The sequence below is a fragment of the Clytia hemisphaerica genome, unplaced genomic scaffold, assembly GCF_902728285.1.
Source record: "Clytia hemisphaerica strain Z4C2 unplaced genomic scaffold, Clytia hemisphaerica genome assembly, whole genome shotgun sequence".
Lineage (NCBI taxonomy): Eukaryota > Metazoa > Cnidaria > Hydrozoa > Leptothecata > Clytiidae > Clytia > Clytia hemisphaerica.
This window is the reverse complement of record NW_027104529.1, coordinates 285,735-304,132: the sequence shown is the minus strand read 5'-3', so window position 1 is coordinate 304,132 and position 18,398 is coordinate 285,735. Positions and strand designations below refer to the sequence as shown.

The window sequence follows — 18,398 nt, the reverse complement described above, 5'->3', positions numbered from 1 at the left end:
AAACTCCATATTTTGATGCAACCTCACACAACGCTTCTCATAGCTTGATTGATGATTCATGAAAATCGAGAGAGAAAAACGCGTACTTGAATAAAATTGAAAATACTAGATAATTGCCTAAGTGTGAATAAACTAATTATATGACAAAAATGATACAAAAGAACTTAAATGAATGCGTAGAATTAATTGTCAAGAGACTGAACAGAAAAGTGACGTAAGACCAAGAAACAAAGGACTGAATAAAATGACACAAAAGACGCTGAATGAGTTAAATTTTTGACCATTTATATATTAAAACCATCATGCATTACATTCCCCACCATGGGCCAAAAATTTAATCATGTGATCAACCAAAATAATAACTTTGCATGGCTCAATGCCAATAATGACTTTTATCATGGCTCATTGCCAATCAAATAATAACTTTCACATTAACTCATAACCAACCAAGATAACATTCACTCATTTCGTGGAGCTCATTGAACAAATCAGGATCATCGACTGAATGGATTAAAACGAGGTTACGAACAGATCTAACTGTTTCACGTTTGACGCTTTCGTTTTCGTTTTGATAAGATACTGTAACCTTACGAACATTGCCATCATCGCCGACAACAACATCTTTGATCATACCGTACGTGTATCTTTTCGTTAGTGCAGATTCGACTTTGGTGAATAATACGACGTCGCCGATTTGCAAGTTGCGTTCATGGCGAAACCACTTTGTTTGTTTCATAAGCTTGGGAACGTGACATTCGAGCCAGTTTTCGAACCATGCATCGTAGACTTTGGAGTTGGTTTCGAGTAGCCTTATTGGATTGCATGTTTTGACGAAGTCTCCTGAAGGACTACGATCGTTGTTACGACCAAGTATCAGCCGATTCGGTGTGAGAAGATCCATGGTTTCAGTTTCAGTGATGTTTCCAACGAGTAGTGTAAATCGTTGATTGAGTTTGCAATGATTGATCCGAGTGTTTCCCATTGCAGTATCGATAGCCTTTCGTTGTGGGCGATCTTTTCGATTGACAGGTTGACTTCTCGAATCTTACGTTCGACTTTACCATTGACGTTGTGAGCTCCTACTGGACAAGTTTCGAATTCTACTTTTCGATCCTTGAAAAGTGTTGATTGGATGTTGGTGAAGCTCATTCGAATATCTTGATTGCTTTTGACCAGTTGACTGCCTTCGTCGCAGTATAGCTTTATGGGAAATCCATATCTTGATGAGAATCTTGTAAACGATTGGATGAAGGAGGGTGACGAATAATCATCCATCGTGTTGATGTGGACAGCTGATGTGGAACAGCAGCAGTAGATGACGAGCCAGATCTTTATGGTTGCTCTCTTGTTGGTTGGTGAGATTGATTTGTATGGACCACTGAGATCCACTTGGGTTTGATAAAACGCTGGTGCGATGGTGAGTGAACTGCTTGGAATAGGACCCATGATGGCTTCAACGGTACGTTTTTCAAGATAGCGACATCGTTCGCATGATCTCTTGATGGTTTTAACGAGAGTTCGTCCTTCGATGATGAACACCTTCTTGAGTAGTCGACGAAGGGTTGCTTCGATGCCATCATGTTTCAACCAGTGTGCTTCGATGACGAGACTGTAAGCGACAGGTGAGTGACGATCAATAACTGGTACACAAAACGTGGACTGAGATAAGTCAAGCATTGCATCTGTGAACTTGCCTGCAATTGTGACACCATTGTTTGGAAGGATTCGTCCTTTGTACGTTAGAATGTTATCTTTCAAAATGGAGATTGGTTCGTACTTCTTTGGGCTGACGAATTTGATGACTTCTTGAGTTGCTAGTTTAAGAAAATAACGTTCACCAAGTTGGACTTCGACTTCCTTGAGCTGGGGAACGTCAGATGCGGTGATTGGATGGTTGAGAACGATTAACAATCCGTTTGAACGAATCTTTGATCTCAAATTGTTGAAGTAACGGTACACGTAGCCCATGATACGGACGACGGTGCTGAAGGATTTGACATTGGGATCGATGAGATACGACGAGAATTTGTAGCGTTCTCCAACTTCTTCTGGAATGATGGGTGCTACATGGTGAACGTAGACTTCCTTATTGACTTCTGATACCTGTTGATCGGTCAGACGAAGTTCTTGAGCGGTCATCACTGGGAAGTCCTTTGATTGTTGATGCATCCAGTTGTGACCATTGATCCAGGTAGATTCTTTGTTGACGTCTTCGACGGTTGCACCTTTGCGAGTACCGATATCAGCTATCATCTCATCGGTTGGAACGTACTTCCACTGATCTCTGGTGGTGAAACGAAGACTTTCGATGACACGATTTCGTACCCACTGCTTCAAGGGCTTCTGATCATTGTCCAGCCAGTACAAAACGATTTGACTGTCCGTGAATTTCATCGAAGATTGGTGCCATTTGCTGAGTGATCTCTTCACGATTTCTCCGGTGTGGGTATTGATGAGAGCAGCATAGAGTTCTCCTCTTGGTTGTGACATCCCTTTTGGTACTGCTCTGGTTCGTGAGAAGATGAGTTGACATGAGTATTCACCGTTGGTTCTGAGAAAACGAGCGTAGATAGCGACACAAACCATAGACGAACTTGCATCTCCGAAGTCAAGCGTTTCCATGGTTAGGTTGACAGCATCTACAGGTACCACTGCACGATTGAATCTGAGATTGCCAGCTTCTTGGATGAGTTGAAAGTTTGATTCCCACAATGGTCTGAGTGTTTCTGGTATAACATCGTCCCAATCCAGTTTGCGTTGGACTAGGTCTTGAAGGTCGATCTTCATGGATGCGACTAGAGGTGAAACTTTGCCGGTTAGATCGAACATCTCGGCCACTTTTGAAGCACAATGACGACGTGTTAATTTAGAAGGAATGATGTTGACTTGATTCGATGGCTTCTTTCCACGAGACTTCTTCGCGAAGTTCAGGTCACCGATGTTGAGCGAAACCATATCTGATTTGACGTACCACTTGAATCCAGCGATGTGAATCATCTCTCCGTCTTCACTCATGGTGGGTGGAGGGTCTTCTCCTGAGAATACGAATCCCTTGAGATTGAATCCACCTCGACTGATGACACGTTCGAGTTGATCTGCACGAATATAGGCTGTTTGTCTGTCTTGTTCACCGGTGAGGCAATCATCGACGTAAATATCACGTTTGACGATCTCTTCGATTTCGGGGTACTCATCCTTTGACATTTCAGCTACTCTTCGAAGACCGTATTCAGCTTGGTTTCCTGAAGACTTAACCCCGTATATCAGGGTCTTGACGACTTTTTCTTGAGGGATTTTGGATGGGTCAAGGTTGGCTTCCCAAACATAGCGTTGATAGCACCAATGAGATTCGTCCAATTTGATGGTGTTATACATCTTCTTTATATCTGTGTGCATAGCGATAGGGTGAATGAAGAATCGGATCAAGACTTCCTGAAGCCTGTTGAGGGTATTCCTCCCTTTAGCGAGAAGATCGTTTAAACTATATCCCGACGATGTTGTTGATGATGCATCAAAGACAATGCGACAAGGGGTGCTAATGGAATTGCCCTTCCACACTGCTCTCCATGGGATGTAGTGGTGACATTGATGGTCGCTGAGCATCTGTTGAGTTGACTCTGGTAGATTGCTGACATAGTCGACGTAACCAAGACTCTGAAGCTTTGATTCTGACGTAAGGATATCTTCCTTGTCGCTATGGTTGGACGGTTTGTTAAGTTTACGAAGTTGTTGACCAAATACTTTCATGGCGATGTCTCTGTTGTTTGCTAATCTGGTTGATGGATCAGTAATGAAAGGTAGGATAGCTGAGGTTGTTCGAGTCTCTGGATCGATAGTGACCGACGAGTTGATAAGTGATTGTTCGATCTCCTCCTTGATACTGATTGCTTCAGTCGATTCGTCGTATTTACATTGGTTGCAATTGCGGCAATTTGGACAGCGATATGTGATTTCACTGCCTGCTCCTTCAACTTCCTCAAATACTCGCATTGATGTGGATAGATGGGTGTTGAATCCAAGCAAAGGAACGTCTGATGGTGGAGTTCGAAGTAGTTGATATGTTGATGTGAAGTTGCAGGATGCATGAAAGGGACTGAATGATGGGTGTGGTCCACCGATGACACCTGATCCTCCACTTGCACTTGTGAAGGATGATTCGAAGATCGACAATCCTGATGGCATTTGATGGATGATTTTCGGAAAGTACCTCAAGTATTTGATACCGATCATCATGTGAACGTCTCCACCAATTGATGATGGAAGCTTTGGTAGACATTTTGAATCACCACACTTGAAGTATGACTTGATGATGTCTTTTTCTGCTTCGACGAGCGAAAACGTTGGGAATGTTGACGTGATCTGTTGGATGCAAGGACCAGTTAATGAGGCTATCTCCCCATTGCTGAGTGGAATGTTGACAACGTAACGTCCAAATGACGATTTTGTGACACTGTTCCCAACACCACCAAGGATGACTGGTGCTGAAGAGTCTTTGATGGCACTGGGTCCGAGAAGTTTGATTGCGTTTTGACTGACCACGAAATCACTGCAGCCACTGTCGTAAAAGATAAGTAATTTGTGTTGATTGATGAGAACTTCTTGCAGCATGTAGATACCCCTGTCTCCATGTTGATCGTTTGTTTTGAAGGATGCTGTGTGGAATGACAAGCTTATATTTCTTGTAAAGCTTGGAAGACTTGGACTTCGGAAGAACCGTTCTTTGAATTTTTCCAGCAGCTCGATATTGGCTGGTTCCTCTTTATGCTCCTCGCAGACCAAGACGTGCTTTCGAACAGGATACTTTCGATGTGAAGCGTTGGGACATACGAAATCATGCTGACATTTTCCATCTTTATGCTTTCCAGATGCGGATGCTGCACCTGGAAAGAGACATTGAAAACAGTATCCCTTGTCTTTGAGAAGGGAGAGTCGACTTGCAGGTGTGAGTTCTGCAAATTTCTGACAAGTGTAGTATTGAACCAGCTTTGTTCTACCTGGGCCTGATGAGGCAACATGATCGTTTTCACCAGCTGGGGTTTCACAAAGGGCACACACAGGATTCGAGGTATCAGAGGACATATAAGAATTCGAAAAATGTCCATACCTCTTATCCCTGGTTTGTTTGGATGGATCCTTTGGTTTGTTATCGTTTGATTTTGACTCATCTCGAAGGAGAAGTTTCTGCTCGTTGATTCTTCGCTCTTTGGTCAGGAATGATATCATAGTTGTCCAGGTTTCCTTGGGGCTGAGGTTGTGGTCACAGACACTTGATAGGAATCTTGTTGTCCTACCGTCACCGAGGAGGTTTTGAATGTGGTTAAGTGAGTCGCCATAATACAGGTGTTCTTCTATGTGATGCTTTTCGGCCAAGACTGCCATCTCCTGCATCATGCTTATTAGGTGACTAATGCCAGAGACAACTTTTTCCGGGTTTTTCTTTGAGATTTCAAGTGATTTGAGTTGAGTGATCTTTTTCTTGAGCATCATCCTGGTGTCACCAAATGCTTCTTCGAGACGTTTCCAAATTTCGTCGATTGACTCAAGGTTTTTGACCATGGTATATGCTGGATCAGCAAGGTAATTGTTGACTAACAGATCTGGTAGATAGCTCTTGGGAGTTGATGATAAATGAACTTTTTCGAAATTAGAGCGAAAGGTATAATAATCTGATTTGGAATCATATCCAGTGAATTTGTCAAGATGAATGTTCAGTTTATTGCGTTTGAATTCTGAATGTACATCTAGTTCACGATTACTTATTTCAATGCTCAAGTTGTTCATAAAAGTTTGACGTAAAGTGTCTAATTTGAAATATCTCTCACCAAGTTGTTTGATTGTGGCTTTGATCAGTGCATTAGTGGTGGATGTTTGGAGACATTCCTTGTAGGAATCTGAAATCTTGTTGAACTTTGTTTCGTTTGATGGTATCTCTTTTCGCCAATTCAGGAGTTCGACTGATGCTGAATCAGCAGGGATCCTTTTGAAATTCAGTTCCAGTTCATCAATGGCTCCTTTGGCCCACTGCATATTGAATTCCAGTGTTTGTTCTTTGTGCGCGATGAACTCGTCAACTCGTTTCTTTTCCTTGGTGACAGTGATCTTGGAGTTGTATTCCTTCGAGTCCTGTATGTACTTGGTGATTTGATCCAAGCCTGTCTTTATTGTAAGTTGGAGATCGTCCGATAAGGCTTGTCCGGATGACACGATTCTGCGTGATTTGGTACGGATTGATTTCCGCATTAATTCGAATTTGGCCAGTAACGACTTGAGGTCCTCTGGTTGTATGCTTTCGAACTTATGTTCGTTGATGAGATCTGGTATCTCGTCGCACATTACTTCGATGGCAATGCGTTCTTCATTTACTGTGGTGTTGTGTAGTTGATGATGAGGAGGATCCATTTCGTCCTCTGATGAACTCAGCTCCTTGTAGTTGACACGTTTTGTCTGACGGAGCAACATGCATTGATTGATTCAATGAACAGGCGAGTGAGTAAGCCCTGTTTGAATGTTGTGCACGGAAATAAACTGACACAGTTTGGAACTTCGATTGAAGTGAAATACGATTGTTCAAACTGAAAATTAAAAATAATGACAAAACTAAGTGACGAAATATGACAAAAAAATGACAAGAAAATTGAACAGAAATTGACTAGAAATCTTGAGGAAATTGATCAAATTGACCTTAAAAGTATCATGAAAATCGCACAAGAAATCTCTTGAAATATACCAAAATTAATGAAACCTAACTTAAGCTTAAAGAAATTGATTTAAAAATATCAAAAATAATCTAATTCCAGACACCTGAGCCAAATAGGCTGATGAACAGAAAAACACAGAGAGGCAAAGGCAAAAAGCAGAAAACAACATACCAGGTAGCCAGTATGTGAAAACTGTGAAAAACTGTGCACAAAAGTTGAGAAGTTGAGAATTGAATTTGATTTAAGACCAAAACTGTCTAAGTCTGAAACTCCATATTTTGATGCAACCTCACACAACGCTTCTCATAGCTTGATTGATGATTCATGAAAATCGAGAGAGAAAAACGCGTACTTGAATAAAATTGAAAATACTAGATAATTGCCTAAGTGTGAATAAACTAATTATATGACAAAAATGATACAAAAGAACTTAAATGAATGCGTAGAATTAATTGTCAAGAGACTGAACAGAAAAGTGACGTAAGACCAAGAAACAAAGGACTGAATAAAATGACACAAAAGACGCTGAATGAGTTAAATTTTTGACCATTTATATATTAAAACCATCATGCATTACACAAGGTGTGGAATGGCAAGTGACTTCCAAAGGGTTAACATGACATCTTTGTCCCTTGTCTTGAAAGTACGAAATATCCAAGAGCTGATAGATTTCACTTTGTTGATTTGGTTTTTGATGTGTTGATTGTAGCTCATATCTACATCTAGAGTAACTCCAAGGTCTTTGACTTGGCTTTTTGTTTCAATTTGATCTCGAGTATCAGAATAATAAACTGAATAGGGTTTCAGCTCTTCATTTTTTCCATATTGCATATGTTCGAATTTGAGTCCATTCAGTTGCATATTATTGATCTCTGACCATTTGTATATTGAGTTGAGATCGTTTTGGAGAAGTTGGACATCATTTTGACTGGCCAGTGCTTTCATCAGCCTGGTGTCATCAGCAAATGAAGACAGGACAGCGTTGTATATATCTTCATCAATATCCTGTATCATTACAAGAAACAGAAGGGGACCTAGCACAGAACCCTGAGGCACCCCGGATATGATATCTGCATTTTTGGATAGCGTTGTGTTGACAGAGACTCTCTGTGTTCTCCCTGTAAGAAATGACTTTATCCAGGATAGAAGTTTTCCACAAATGCCATTTCTTTCAAGTTTCTGTAGCAGTATCGAGTGATCAACACGGTCAAATGCTTTACTGAAATCAAGATAGATGACATCTACATTGTAGCCATTTTCAATATAGTGGATTAGACGTTCAGTGTGAGCAAGCAGTTAGCTTAAGCAGGATCTTCCTGACCTAAATCCATGTTGGTTGCTGTTGTAGAGGTTGTTTCTTTCCAGATGATCTTGCAAATTTTTTCTTACAATCTTTTCAAAAACTTTAGTGACGTGTGATGTAAGAGCGACAGGGTGATAGTTTTCAGCCAATCCTTGATTTCCTTTTTTGAAAATAGGGGTGATGTAACTTGTTTTCAGTATCTTTGGAGTGAACCCTTTGTCAAGAATGTTCTGCCATATCAATCTGAGTGGTTTTGCAAGCTGTGGTTTGTTTTTGAGTAGAAATATAGCTGGAAAGCCATCTGGGCCAGCAGCTGAGTTTGAAGAGAGGGTTTGTATCTCTCTAATAAAGTCGTCCTCTGTGAGGTCAAAATAATCAAATTTCTCCGTAACTTGCGAAGGATTGAGATCAGGATTTTCATATTGTGATTTTGGTGGTGTGAATACAGATTTATATTGATCTTGAAGTATATTGGCCATCTGAAGGTTATTGTCTGTTAGCTTGTTGTGATGGGAACTAATAATGGTCCCGCTTTAGGTTTGGTTTTAGAAAATCTTTTTGCGTAAGAGTAGAAGAATTTGGGGTTCACTTTGATTTTGGAGATTGTATCTAGCTCTTGGTTGTACCTTTCGTTGGCATAGCTGCTTTGTAATTTTAGTGCGATATCAATCAATCTTGGCTTTGTGTTCTTGTTGAGCTGTCTTTTCTTCAGTTTCTTTCTTTTTCGCATAAGAATTCGACGATCGCGTGGAATAATTGTTTTCTTTATGGGTTTTCGTAAAGGAATGTTGCTTTTGGTGATAACATCAATGCATTTCTCAAGGAATACATTGTATTGTTCATCAGGGTTAGAATCATAAGTTTTTAAAATATTTTCCCAATCAATATCATCCAAAGTTTTATTGACGTTTTCCCAGTCTATTTTGTTATTGTAAAAGTTGAATTTGTCGAAGTCATTGTTAAAAATTTTTTCTGTATCAGTAATTCTGGTTTTGTTAAAAGATAAATGTGTAACAACCTCAATGTTGTAGTGATTGGAGTATATGGTTGGTGTTGTTTGGTAGTTAAAGATCATGTCTGTATTGTTTGTTAAAAGAAAGTCTGAAATATTTCCATTGGTGTGTGTGGATTTATTCACAATTTGAGAAAGGTTGAACTGTAGTGCGAATTCATCTAAAATTTTAAGAGTGATCTGTCACAGTTCACTGTAGGTATACATTGTTGGTTTGAGAGTGTATGTGGAATGTTAAAATCACCGCAAATGTAAAGATCAGGACAGCAACCATAGAGAGTTTCGATCTTTGATACTATTGATGATATAAGCTCTGCGAATTCTGGTGCATCTGATTTGTGATTTGGGTTTGTTGGCTGTCTGTATAGAATTCCAATGATAATGTTAAAATCTTCAGAGTAAAGTAGAAGTAGAATTTACACCATTTGAGAATTCGAGTAGGGGTTTGAACAATGGAGAGATGTCATCCCTCAGATAGAAGGCAACCCCACCACTGTATCTTCCTTGTTTGGGTTTATCACGATCACGATCCTTTCTATGTAAGGTGTAGCCTTCGATTTCTAGATTCTTTGTTGGAGTTTCTGGTCTCTTTTGAGTGCCTTTGATATGGGCAAAAGTGCAATGGGTGTTGAAACATGCACCTCTCTTGATTGAAGAAGAGCACATTCTTGGGTGGAAATGGTTACATTTAGTTCCAGCATTACATCCCTTTGGACCCTCGTTTCCATGTTTCATGAGTTTGGTGCAGGCTTTTGGATGGTTGTACTGGCAGTTCTTGCCTCAAATACCGTGCTTGCATTTACCTTTGACATAAAATCGGCAGGTTGGTGGTGTGTTGTGTATCTCGATTTCATCTTTTGATTTGTCAGATGATTGAGGGACTGTAGATTCTGATGTAAGCTTAGTATTGTTTTCAAGTTGTCTTTGAAATCTTTTCTTCAAGAAGTCAGTTCTTCCTAGATAAACACCATCAAGGGTTCTGTCTGTATTTACATTGTTGTTGTCTATAATAACACTAGGTTTTAGTGGTAGTGATCGGTTCCTTGGCGTTGGAGGAAGAGATCTTGATCGAGGTCGAGTGGAGGATATTGAGGTGTATGATGAGAGGTCAGTAATACTTTTGGTAGGTAAAGATACAGGTGTATGTTGTGGGGAGTTTGCGACAAATGTGATGTTGGTAGTTTTGATTGTTTGTGTAGGTGTTTGGATAGAGTTGATGTTGACATGATTCACACTGGAATTGGCAGTGTTGGTTAAACTTGTTATGTGTGGAAAATTTATTGTATTTTCCTGACAATGTTGACAAAGGTAAAACATACCAGGTATTTGGTAGATTAAGTCTCTCAATTCCTCGTCTTGGTCAATCAAATTAATGTTCTTTAGCAGTTTTAGGTAGCTCATGGTCGATGGACTTCTTGTCCACAGGAGCCGCATTTTAAGAGTGAATCGTCATGCATTTTTACTCTATATGACTGGTTGCATATTTGACATATGTCTGGAAAATAGCTCTGTATGACCACACACAATTTTTCAATTGCTTCGTCTTTGTTCATTATGTTGGTTGTTTTTGACAGGAAATTCAATGTTTCTATGATGGGATCCTTTCGGCATGATTTCAGGGTTTTTATGTTATCTTTAGTTGGCTTTTCTGGATTGTAGAGTCTGAGGCAGTTTCTAATTGTTTCATTGCTGGCCTCTTCTGCTAGTTCAGCAAGTACTTGCTTCCAATTGTTGATGAGATCGACTGGTACAGCATTTTTTGTGGTATTTTGAGAGTTTTGCTGAGTCGGCATGGCGGCAAACAAACAACACCAAACCAGAGACTGGGCAGGATAGGATATCTCATCAAAGGAAAGAAAAAAATTTACTCTAACCTTCCCCACAGTTACCATGAAGTCTGGTAACTTGCATCACTGGAGGGAAACTTGCATAGCCCAAATTTGGAATGTATATATCGGGGAAATTACTTCCAATCAGTATAGACCTAACTCTTCATACAAAAATTACGGGAAACACGTGTTTGGACTTTGTACCCTATGCTGCACTCAAGCACTTAAGCCAAAGTCCCTGCAAAGGCGGGACAAAAATCATTTTTTGAAATTTGCAAAAAAATGCTTCATGGAAGATCTTTCAAATTCAGTATGTGAATAGAGCAGTAAAAAATACCTTTTCTATTTTTCCTTTTTTTTGCAAAAGTTCTAGGAATGAAAATAAAGGAATAATGATAATTGAATACTACCCATTGATGATCCGCGGCACTATCGTAAAGCTAGAATCGCTTCGCGTACTCTTCGCTTGAGAAAATGTTTTTCACCCGCGCAGGAGCTCACAGAGCGTTCTCGGCTCAATCCTCGGACCACGCTAAAAATGGTAGACTGAGCTGTGACCAGCTGTGACAGATCATCTCGATGGAAGTTGTTGGAATGTTTTCAAGGCTCTTGACAAAAAATCGTTTGTTTTATTGTCAATGATGACAGTGCGATTATTAATTTTGTTAGATTTGACAAATTGATGTTTGTAAGTGCACTTTAAAGTTTTGATTCCCATTGAAGAATCATATTCTGGTTTTCATGTTATTAGATGCTGTTTTAGAGCTTCAGAGCTAGCCTGCTAATAATGCTGTCACATATGCCTTTTTACCAAAGGACGGCAGAACGGATTACACACTTTTCCTGTAAATCCTTTTAGCGCCAGAGGCAGTTGGTTGGGACGTAGTATTCCGAACAGACAAATATCCGGGTACAATAAACGTTAAAAAAGCTGTTAAGTCCAGGAATTGTCGAAATGACAATTGCATGCCAGGATAAAGTTTTTGCAAGCGAGGGAAGATATGAGGATTTAATATCATCAGACTAATCGACGTTTTTACTGTCCGAACTAATCGGACAGTAGGGGTGGAGGTCCTATAAATTAACCCGTGTTCGTTAGTTAGTTAGTTAGTTAGTTAGTTACCAACTTTTCTCGAGATTGGCTCATTCAATTTTTCTGATTTTTTGCACAAAGGTGCATTACTATAAACCCTCGAATGTGACGGAGCCCGATTTTCGAAAAAAAATTTTTTCCGGCCGGTAGAACCGGAAATGTCCCGAAAAAAGCGATTTTTTGAGATTTTCTCGAGATTTTATCCTTAGTTTTTTGCGATTTTTTGCACATAGATGCACATTAGTACTGCCGAAAAGGTGTCGAAAACCGTTTGCCGAAAAAAAAATTTTTCCGGTCTGTAGAACCGGGAAATGTGCCGGAAATCGTCGTTTTTTTCACATTTCCGTCACATTTTTTCAACTTATTTAATTGTTTCTTTACAGAAAAATGTTCTTTATGACGATGCCCAAAACTTAGCATTGTTTGATTTCCAAAAAAAAATCATCCTTTGAATCCGGAAACTCCTTAAAAATCGCCGGAACAGGCGAAAACCGGCCCGTAAAACGGTTTCCTTCATTTTTTTCAACTTATACTCGACAGATTTCATGATTTTTTGCACAATGATGTAAAATGGCAATGCCCAAAATGTGACAGAGCCCAATTTTCGAAAAAAAAATTTTTTCCGGCCGGTAGAACCGGAAAATGTCCCGAAAAAAGCGTTTTTTTTTTGAGATTTTCTCGAGATTTATCATTAGTTTTTTGCGATTTTTTTGCACATAGATGCACATTAGTTACTGCCGAAAGGTGTTGTCGAAAACCGTTTGCCGAAAAAAAATTTTTTCCGGTCTGTAGAACCGGAAATGTGCCGGAAATCGTCGTTTTTTTTCACATTCCGTCACATTTTTTCAACTTATTTAATTGTTTCTTTACAGAAAAATGTTCTTTTATTGATGATGCCCAAAACTTAGCATCGTTTGATTTCCAAAAAAATCAAAATCATCCTTTGAATCCGGAACTCCTTAAAAATCGCCGGAACAGCCCCGAACCGAAAACCGGCGTTAAAACGGTTTTCCTTCATTTTTTCAACTTTATACTCGACAGATTTTTCATGATTTTTTGCACAATGATGTTGTAAAATGGCAATGCCCAAAATGTGACAGAGCCCAATTTTCGAAAAAGAAATTTTTCCGGCCGCTAGAACTGGAAATGTCCCGAAAAAAGCGGTTTTTTGAGATTTTCTCAGTTTTAATTTTCTCTGAATGATTGATTAAAGTGTCGATATTATTTTTCTTTCACCGTTAAACATCGATGCGTTTCTTAATTGCTTTCTCCGTTCCAATAGATATATAAATCGAAATTTAAAATTATACATTACTTCCATTAAATTCTAATTATTCGTTTTATAAATAGGTAGGTCCATTAAAGTATTACTTGTTTTAATTGAACTTTAATGGTTCAATGGAGTTCGATTAGTTTGATTGTTCGATTGGTAAGACTAGTTCGATTGATCGGGTCTGGACTAAAGTGATCATTTTGACCTACTGCCTCTGAGGTGGAGCACCATGGAGATAGCGAGACTATAAAACGGTGTATTTCTTCTATTTATCCAAATTCCAGACGGCCTGCAGATTTTCAAATTTAGCAGCATGCATGCATAAGGGTTCAAAAATGCATCACATTTTATGGTAAACATTGTTTTCAGAGCCTTGACTTCAAAAAACATCAATATCTTTGGAAAGAAAAGAGATAGTTGATGCAGCTTTTTTAACTTGTTTCCCTGATCATTTCTGATTGATTTAATGATTAAGATTTAAAAAAGAATGAAAAGATCTGGATGATTTAATGCATTGAAATTCATTTTGGTGAATTCTTCCTGGTTCTGTGCATAGAATCCTGAAAAGTGTGAACCCTAGTAAAAGCCAGTTTGAAGAGTATAGCATGGCTGCACTTGAGGAAAAATTCGGAAATACCAAGTTCCGCTCTGGAAGAGCGCACCTGATAAATTTTGGTCCGGACAAGGTGCACCTGTACCTCAAAAATTGGCCCAAAAAGGCAAAAAATTGCTATAATTAGCTGCACTTAGGAGAAAATAGCGGAACTCTGCACTTGAGTTAACGAAGTTAACTTCCTCAAAGATGAAGAAGAAGCAATTTGCAGCATCTCGATGGAGCACCTGGCATTACCTGCGCGGCAAATTGCACACTCGTAATTCATTCATTATATTGGGACGATGAGTGGTTTGGCGGGGCGCTCTATAGTTCTCCAATCAACGTCGGCCATCTTGAATCAGAACAAAAAAATTTAAAAGAATTCATTTGCATGGTCTCTGTTGCTGAAATTGTGGCTCGTTTGTGGCTCATTTGTGTTGTAGAATAACAAGTTTATGGACGCAAAAATACAACTGTGATTTGTCTATCATCAACCTGACTGGTCCGTTAACCTCGACAAAGATGAAAGCTGCAGTGTTTGAAACAAAAAATCAAACATTCACAAATACATACCAAAGTTACCGATCAATCAGTAATTGCAATCCCCCTTTCACGTCACAGATTGTTGATATATGTGACCCAGTACATTAAAAATGCGACCGGTATTGGTGCGGTCATGCTTCTGCCGCTTTTGGACTGGTTAATTGTGCGACTAAAAGCTGAAAAAAGCGGCCAGAAGACCGCACAGTACCGTATGGTCCGTGCGGACAAAGTGCCGACGAAAGCGGACGATGGTGCGGTCCCCGCCGTTTGTTTATATTTCTTCCGATTGCCGTAAGAATTTCAGCCTCGAGTTCAAACAAGCAAAACAATAAAAACAAAATGTCCGCACCATGACCGCACTGAATACCGCACTCATTCTAATGGTGCTCTTTAGTGACCGATCAAGTGCGTTTGAATGGAATTTCTGGTAGATACAAATGTATCATTTTACCGCACGGTAATCTTTTCGCCGCTTTTTTGCCGCACATTTTATCGATCTGTCCGCACCAAGACCGGTCTCATTTTTAATGTACTTCAAATCGCTTGGGGGGTCACATATGAGAAAAATGTAAAGTATCATTTTTGAAAAGAAAACTTTAACAATTTAGTCATCATTAATTAGCATGCTTTTCACAAAGATATCCGAACTGATCCGAATCGAAACAACTTTTTGTAGGCCTTTTAAGTTGAACTTGAACCACATAGTTCAGGGGGGGGTGACACCTTCCGAAAGAATGAAGAAAGGGATCAGAAATTTTCATCAAAAAGGGAGTGAAAGCAAGGAAGGGGGGATAGTTTAAGAAGGTTAAATATATATTGTAGATTATTTTCAAGCACTGTTTTCAAGAAGTTTATGTTTTTGCTTTCTTTGTCTTAAGATATTTCACATATATTTGTTAGCTATTTTTGTTCAAAATCCTTGGGGGATAGGCATTTTTCAAGGTTAGGGGATGCCAAGAAGAGGGACCAGACCCTTTTTTTCAGCAAAAGGAAATCTCCTTTTTAACTCAAACCTACCTCCTATTATATTTTTTACACAACCTTTTCTTTGAAAATTATGAAAATCAATTGGGTCGTCTCGTCAAGACGCATAAATAATATCTGGCTTATTTGTTAGAAATATTAGAATTCGATAACCCCCGAAAATTTTCTTAGCGTCACCGTCTCTGACCCTCCCACCCTCTCGCATCAATTGGACGTTAGTTGTGGGAAACATTGATATGTGAGTGGCCCCTAACAAATGAAATCGGCATTTAAATTTCTTGTTTTACTGTTTTTCAGGTTATGGAAGAGGATGGACAAGAAAAACAAGAAGAGGAGCAGGAGTCACCTGTAAAAAAATCAAAAAGGAAGAGAAGAAATTCATCTGAGCTGCTTCAGTCATATGATACATTAACCGACACATTGCAACGCAGAAGTATGAGGACAAGATCCAGGGATAAAAGCAGGTAAATTAAGGCAAAAAAGAGATAAACAATGTTTATGGTTCAATGAAATGAGCATTCACTTTTTTATGACAGTGGTAACATTCGCTCCTTATATTATTACTAGATATATGGACAGATATGAGAAAACTCGTTTTCGTCAACGATCCTCTAAAATACGAAGAAGCGGAAGAGAAAGGAAAAAGGTTTTTGAAACCTTCAATGAATCTGAGATCCAAAGGGAGATTGAGAGAAAGCGTCAACAATTAATAGAGGTATGAGGAAAGCTTAGTATTAAGAGAACTGCTGTAATTAAATGATGACAAACTTTTAGAGTGTTTGCAGGTGTTCAGACATTATTACTAAGCCTCAAAATTTGAATTTCATAATCTAAAATGAAACTAGATTTTTTAAATGCGCTTCATAAACACTTCCAACATGATTTGAAACAAGCGTCAGATTTGAGTATTGACGTTAATCAATATGCTGTATTCACTTTTTACATACTCAGGATGCAGCTTCAATGTATGATTCGATCAAACGAAGACGTATCCATTCGGAAACACAAGACGAAGAGGATGACAGTGATGAGGAAGGGGAGAGTGGAGACTCTGACGAAGAGGAGGAAGAAGAAGAAGAAGAAGAGCATCCAGCGTATAATCTTCGTAAAGAAAAACAACAAACTAAAAGATATCAACCACCCTTGCCAAGTAAGGAATTCTACCATAAAGCACTGTAACTTCAAAACATAGAAGACGTCTTTCATTAGAATTTTGAGAGGAATTTAGATTTTCGAGACTTGTGAAAAGTTTCATTTCGGAGAATAATTTTGTTTTATTTTCATATTTTTAAAAAAATTGAACAAAATTACTTTCTACTTTAGCAAGCAGATCACGACGTAGAGAAGTGATGTTTGAGATGCATTCACCAATGAGACAACCACACAAAATGAAAAGAATCCCTCAACACGCCTCTTCACCCCATCATAAACGAAGACGCAGAACCTCATCAACCTCTTCTTCCTCAGGTATGAAATTAATATTTCAAAACATTTTGAGTATTATCATAGTATAATGTAGAATAGTAAAATATAGAATATAAAGTAGAACTTTGAGTATCAAATTACAGAGAAAGTTCTCTTTTAAACCATTTACTCATAAGGATATCATGCAATTTAAAGTAAACACACTTAGATACCAATATCACTTTAAATTATTTTAGATGACGAAGCTGCATTTGAACGCCGAAAAGCCAAAAGTATGAACCAAGCACGCTCAAGATGTCTGCCAATGAACTTTCAATCTAATGATATGGTTGGAGTATTGAAGAATCGAGAAAGAGCAAGGGAACTTGGTGCTGGATCTAGTTTAGCAGATGTGGAACCTATGAACATTGATTCAAATGTAAATACTTTTTGCCACAATCAATTATTTATACCAATTGTTCGCTTTTTCAGTGTTTTGAGTTTTTCCGTCCTCAAAGAGATATGTTTTTGCCTAGAAATTTTCAGAAATTTTGACTCTTTTTGCTCAATAAGATTGACTTCTGTCTCACAACCTTCTTATAACGCTCAATTTTATATCATCACAGACATCCTTTGAAGATGTGGGTGGACTTGATCATCACATAAGAGCACTCAAAGAAATGGTGGTTTTCCCACTTCTCTATCCTGAAATCTTCCAAAAGTTTTCAATCTCTCCGCCACGTGGTGTCCTTTTTTATGGACCTCCAGGTTAGTTTACGTGATTGTTACCTCCATTTCAATTCCTAAGCTAATTTCTTCATTTTGCGTTCGCATTGGAAGCTAGCTTATAAAATATGAGTTTGGAAGAACTTTTCTCAACAAGTATATGTTATCAATTTTCAATGACATACTCAAAATTGATAATGAATATTCGATTCTAAAGGTACTGGCAAAACACTGGTAGCTCGAGCATTAGCAAATGAGTGCACCAAGAAAGGTCAAAAGGTAGCCTTCTTCATGCGCAAAGGTGCTGATTGTCTGAGCAAATGGGTTGGCGAATCCGAAAGACAGCTAAGACTTCTTTTTGATCAGGTATATATTCTTTCTAATTTTTATTTTGATTGTATATCCCCACTTTTTAGTTATTGTATTTTATACGTTTACCTTTAAGTAAACCCACTAAGCTTCCATTAATGATTTAGCTGTCCACTTCGTATCAGTTTGAATCGTAGAATTTTATATACATTTATATACATAACATATACATAAAATATTTCAACTTCTTGTAAGAAGAACCAATATACTTTTGGAGATCAAGAAATTAATGATGAAAAAAAAAAATTTCTCATTTTGAAATCTTCAATTGATTTTATTGTTTCTAGGCTTACACTATGAGGCCTTCCATCATCTTTTTTGACGAGATTGACGGTATTGCACCAGTTCGAAGCACAAGGCAGGATCAAATCCATAGTTCTATAGTATCAACGTTGCTTGCTTTGATGGATGGTTTGGATGCTCGTGGAGAAATTGTGGTTATCGGTGCAACCAATCGATTGGATTCTATCGACCCTGCTCTTAGAAGACCTGGAAGATTTGATCGGGAGTTCTTGTTTGGTCTTCCTAATAGAAAGGTTTTCTTTTACTGTTTATCATGTCTTTCCTAT

At 38.6% G+C, this 18,398-nt stretch overlaps 1 protein-coding gene and 1 long non-coding RNA gene across 3 annotated transcripts in view; one reads left to right on the top strand and one right to left on the bottom strand.

The window, feature by feature from the left end:
• LOC136822132 (uncharacterized) overlaps positions 1-18,398 on the bottom strand; it is a 237,764-nt gene that overhangs the window by 95,518 nt on the left and 123,848 nt on the right. The window lies entirely within an intron of this gene.
• The window catches only part of LOC136822129 (ATPase family AAA domain-containing protein 2-like), a 31,721-nt gene that overhangs the window by 5,922 nt on the left and 7,401 nt on the right, over positions 1-18,398 (top strand). For both annotated transcript variants that reach the window (XM_067078363.1, XM_067078362.1), the window contains exons 2-9: positions 15,628-15,794; positions 15,898-16,045; positions 16,282-16,480; positions 16,654-16,797; positions 16,992-17,173; positions 17,361-17,502; positions 17,678-17,826; positions 18,117-18,365. In XM_067078363.1, the coding sequence (XP_066934464.1) occupies positions 15,628-15,794; positions 15,898-16,045; positions 16,282-16,480; positions 16,654-16,797; positions 16,992-17,173; positions 17,361-17,502; positions 17,678-17,826; positions 18,117-18,365 (1,380 nt within the window). The remainder of the gene's footprint in view (positions 1-15,627; positions 15,795-15,897; positions 16,046-16,281; positions 16,481-16,653; positions 16,798-16,991; positions 17,174-17,360; positions 17,503-17,677; positions 17,827-18,116; positions 18,366-18,398) is intronic.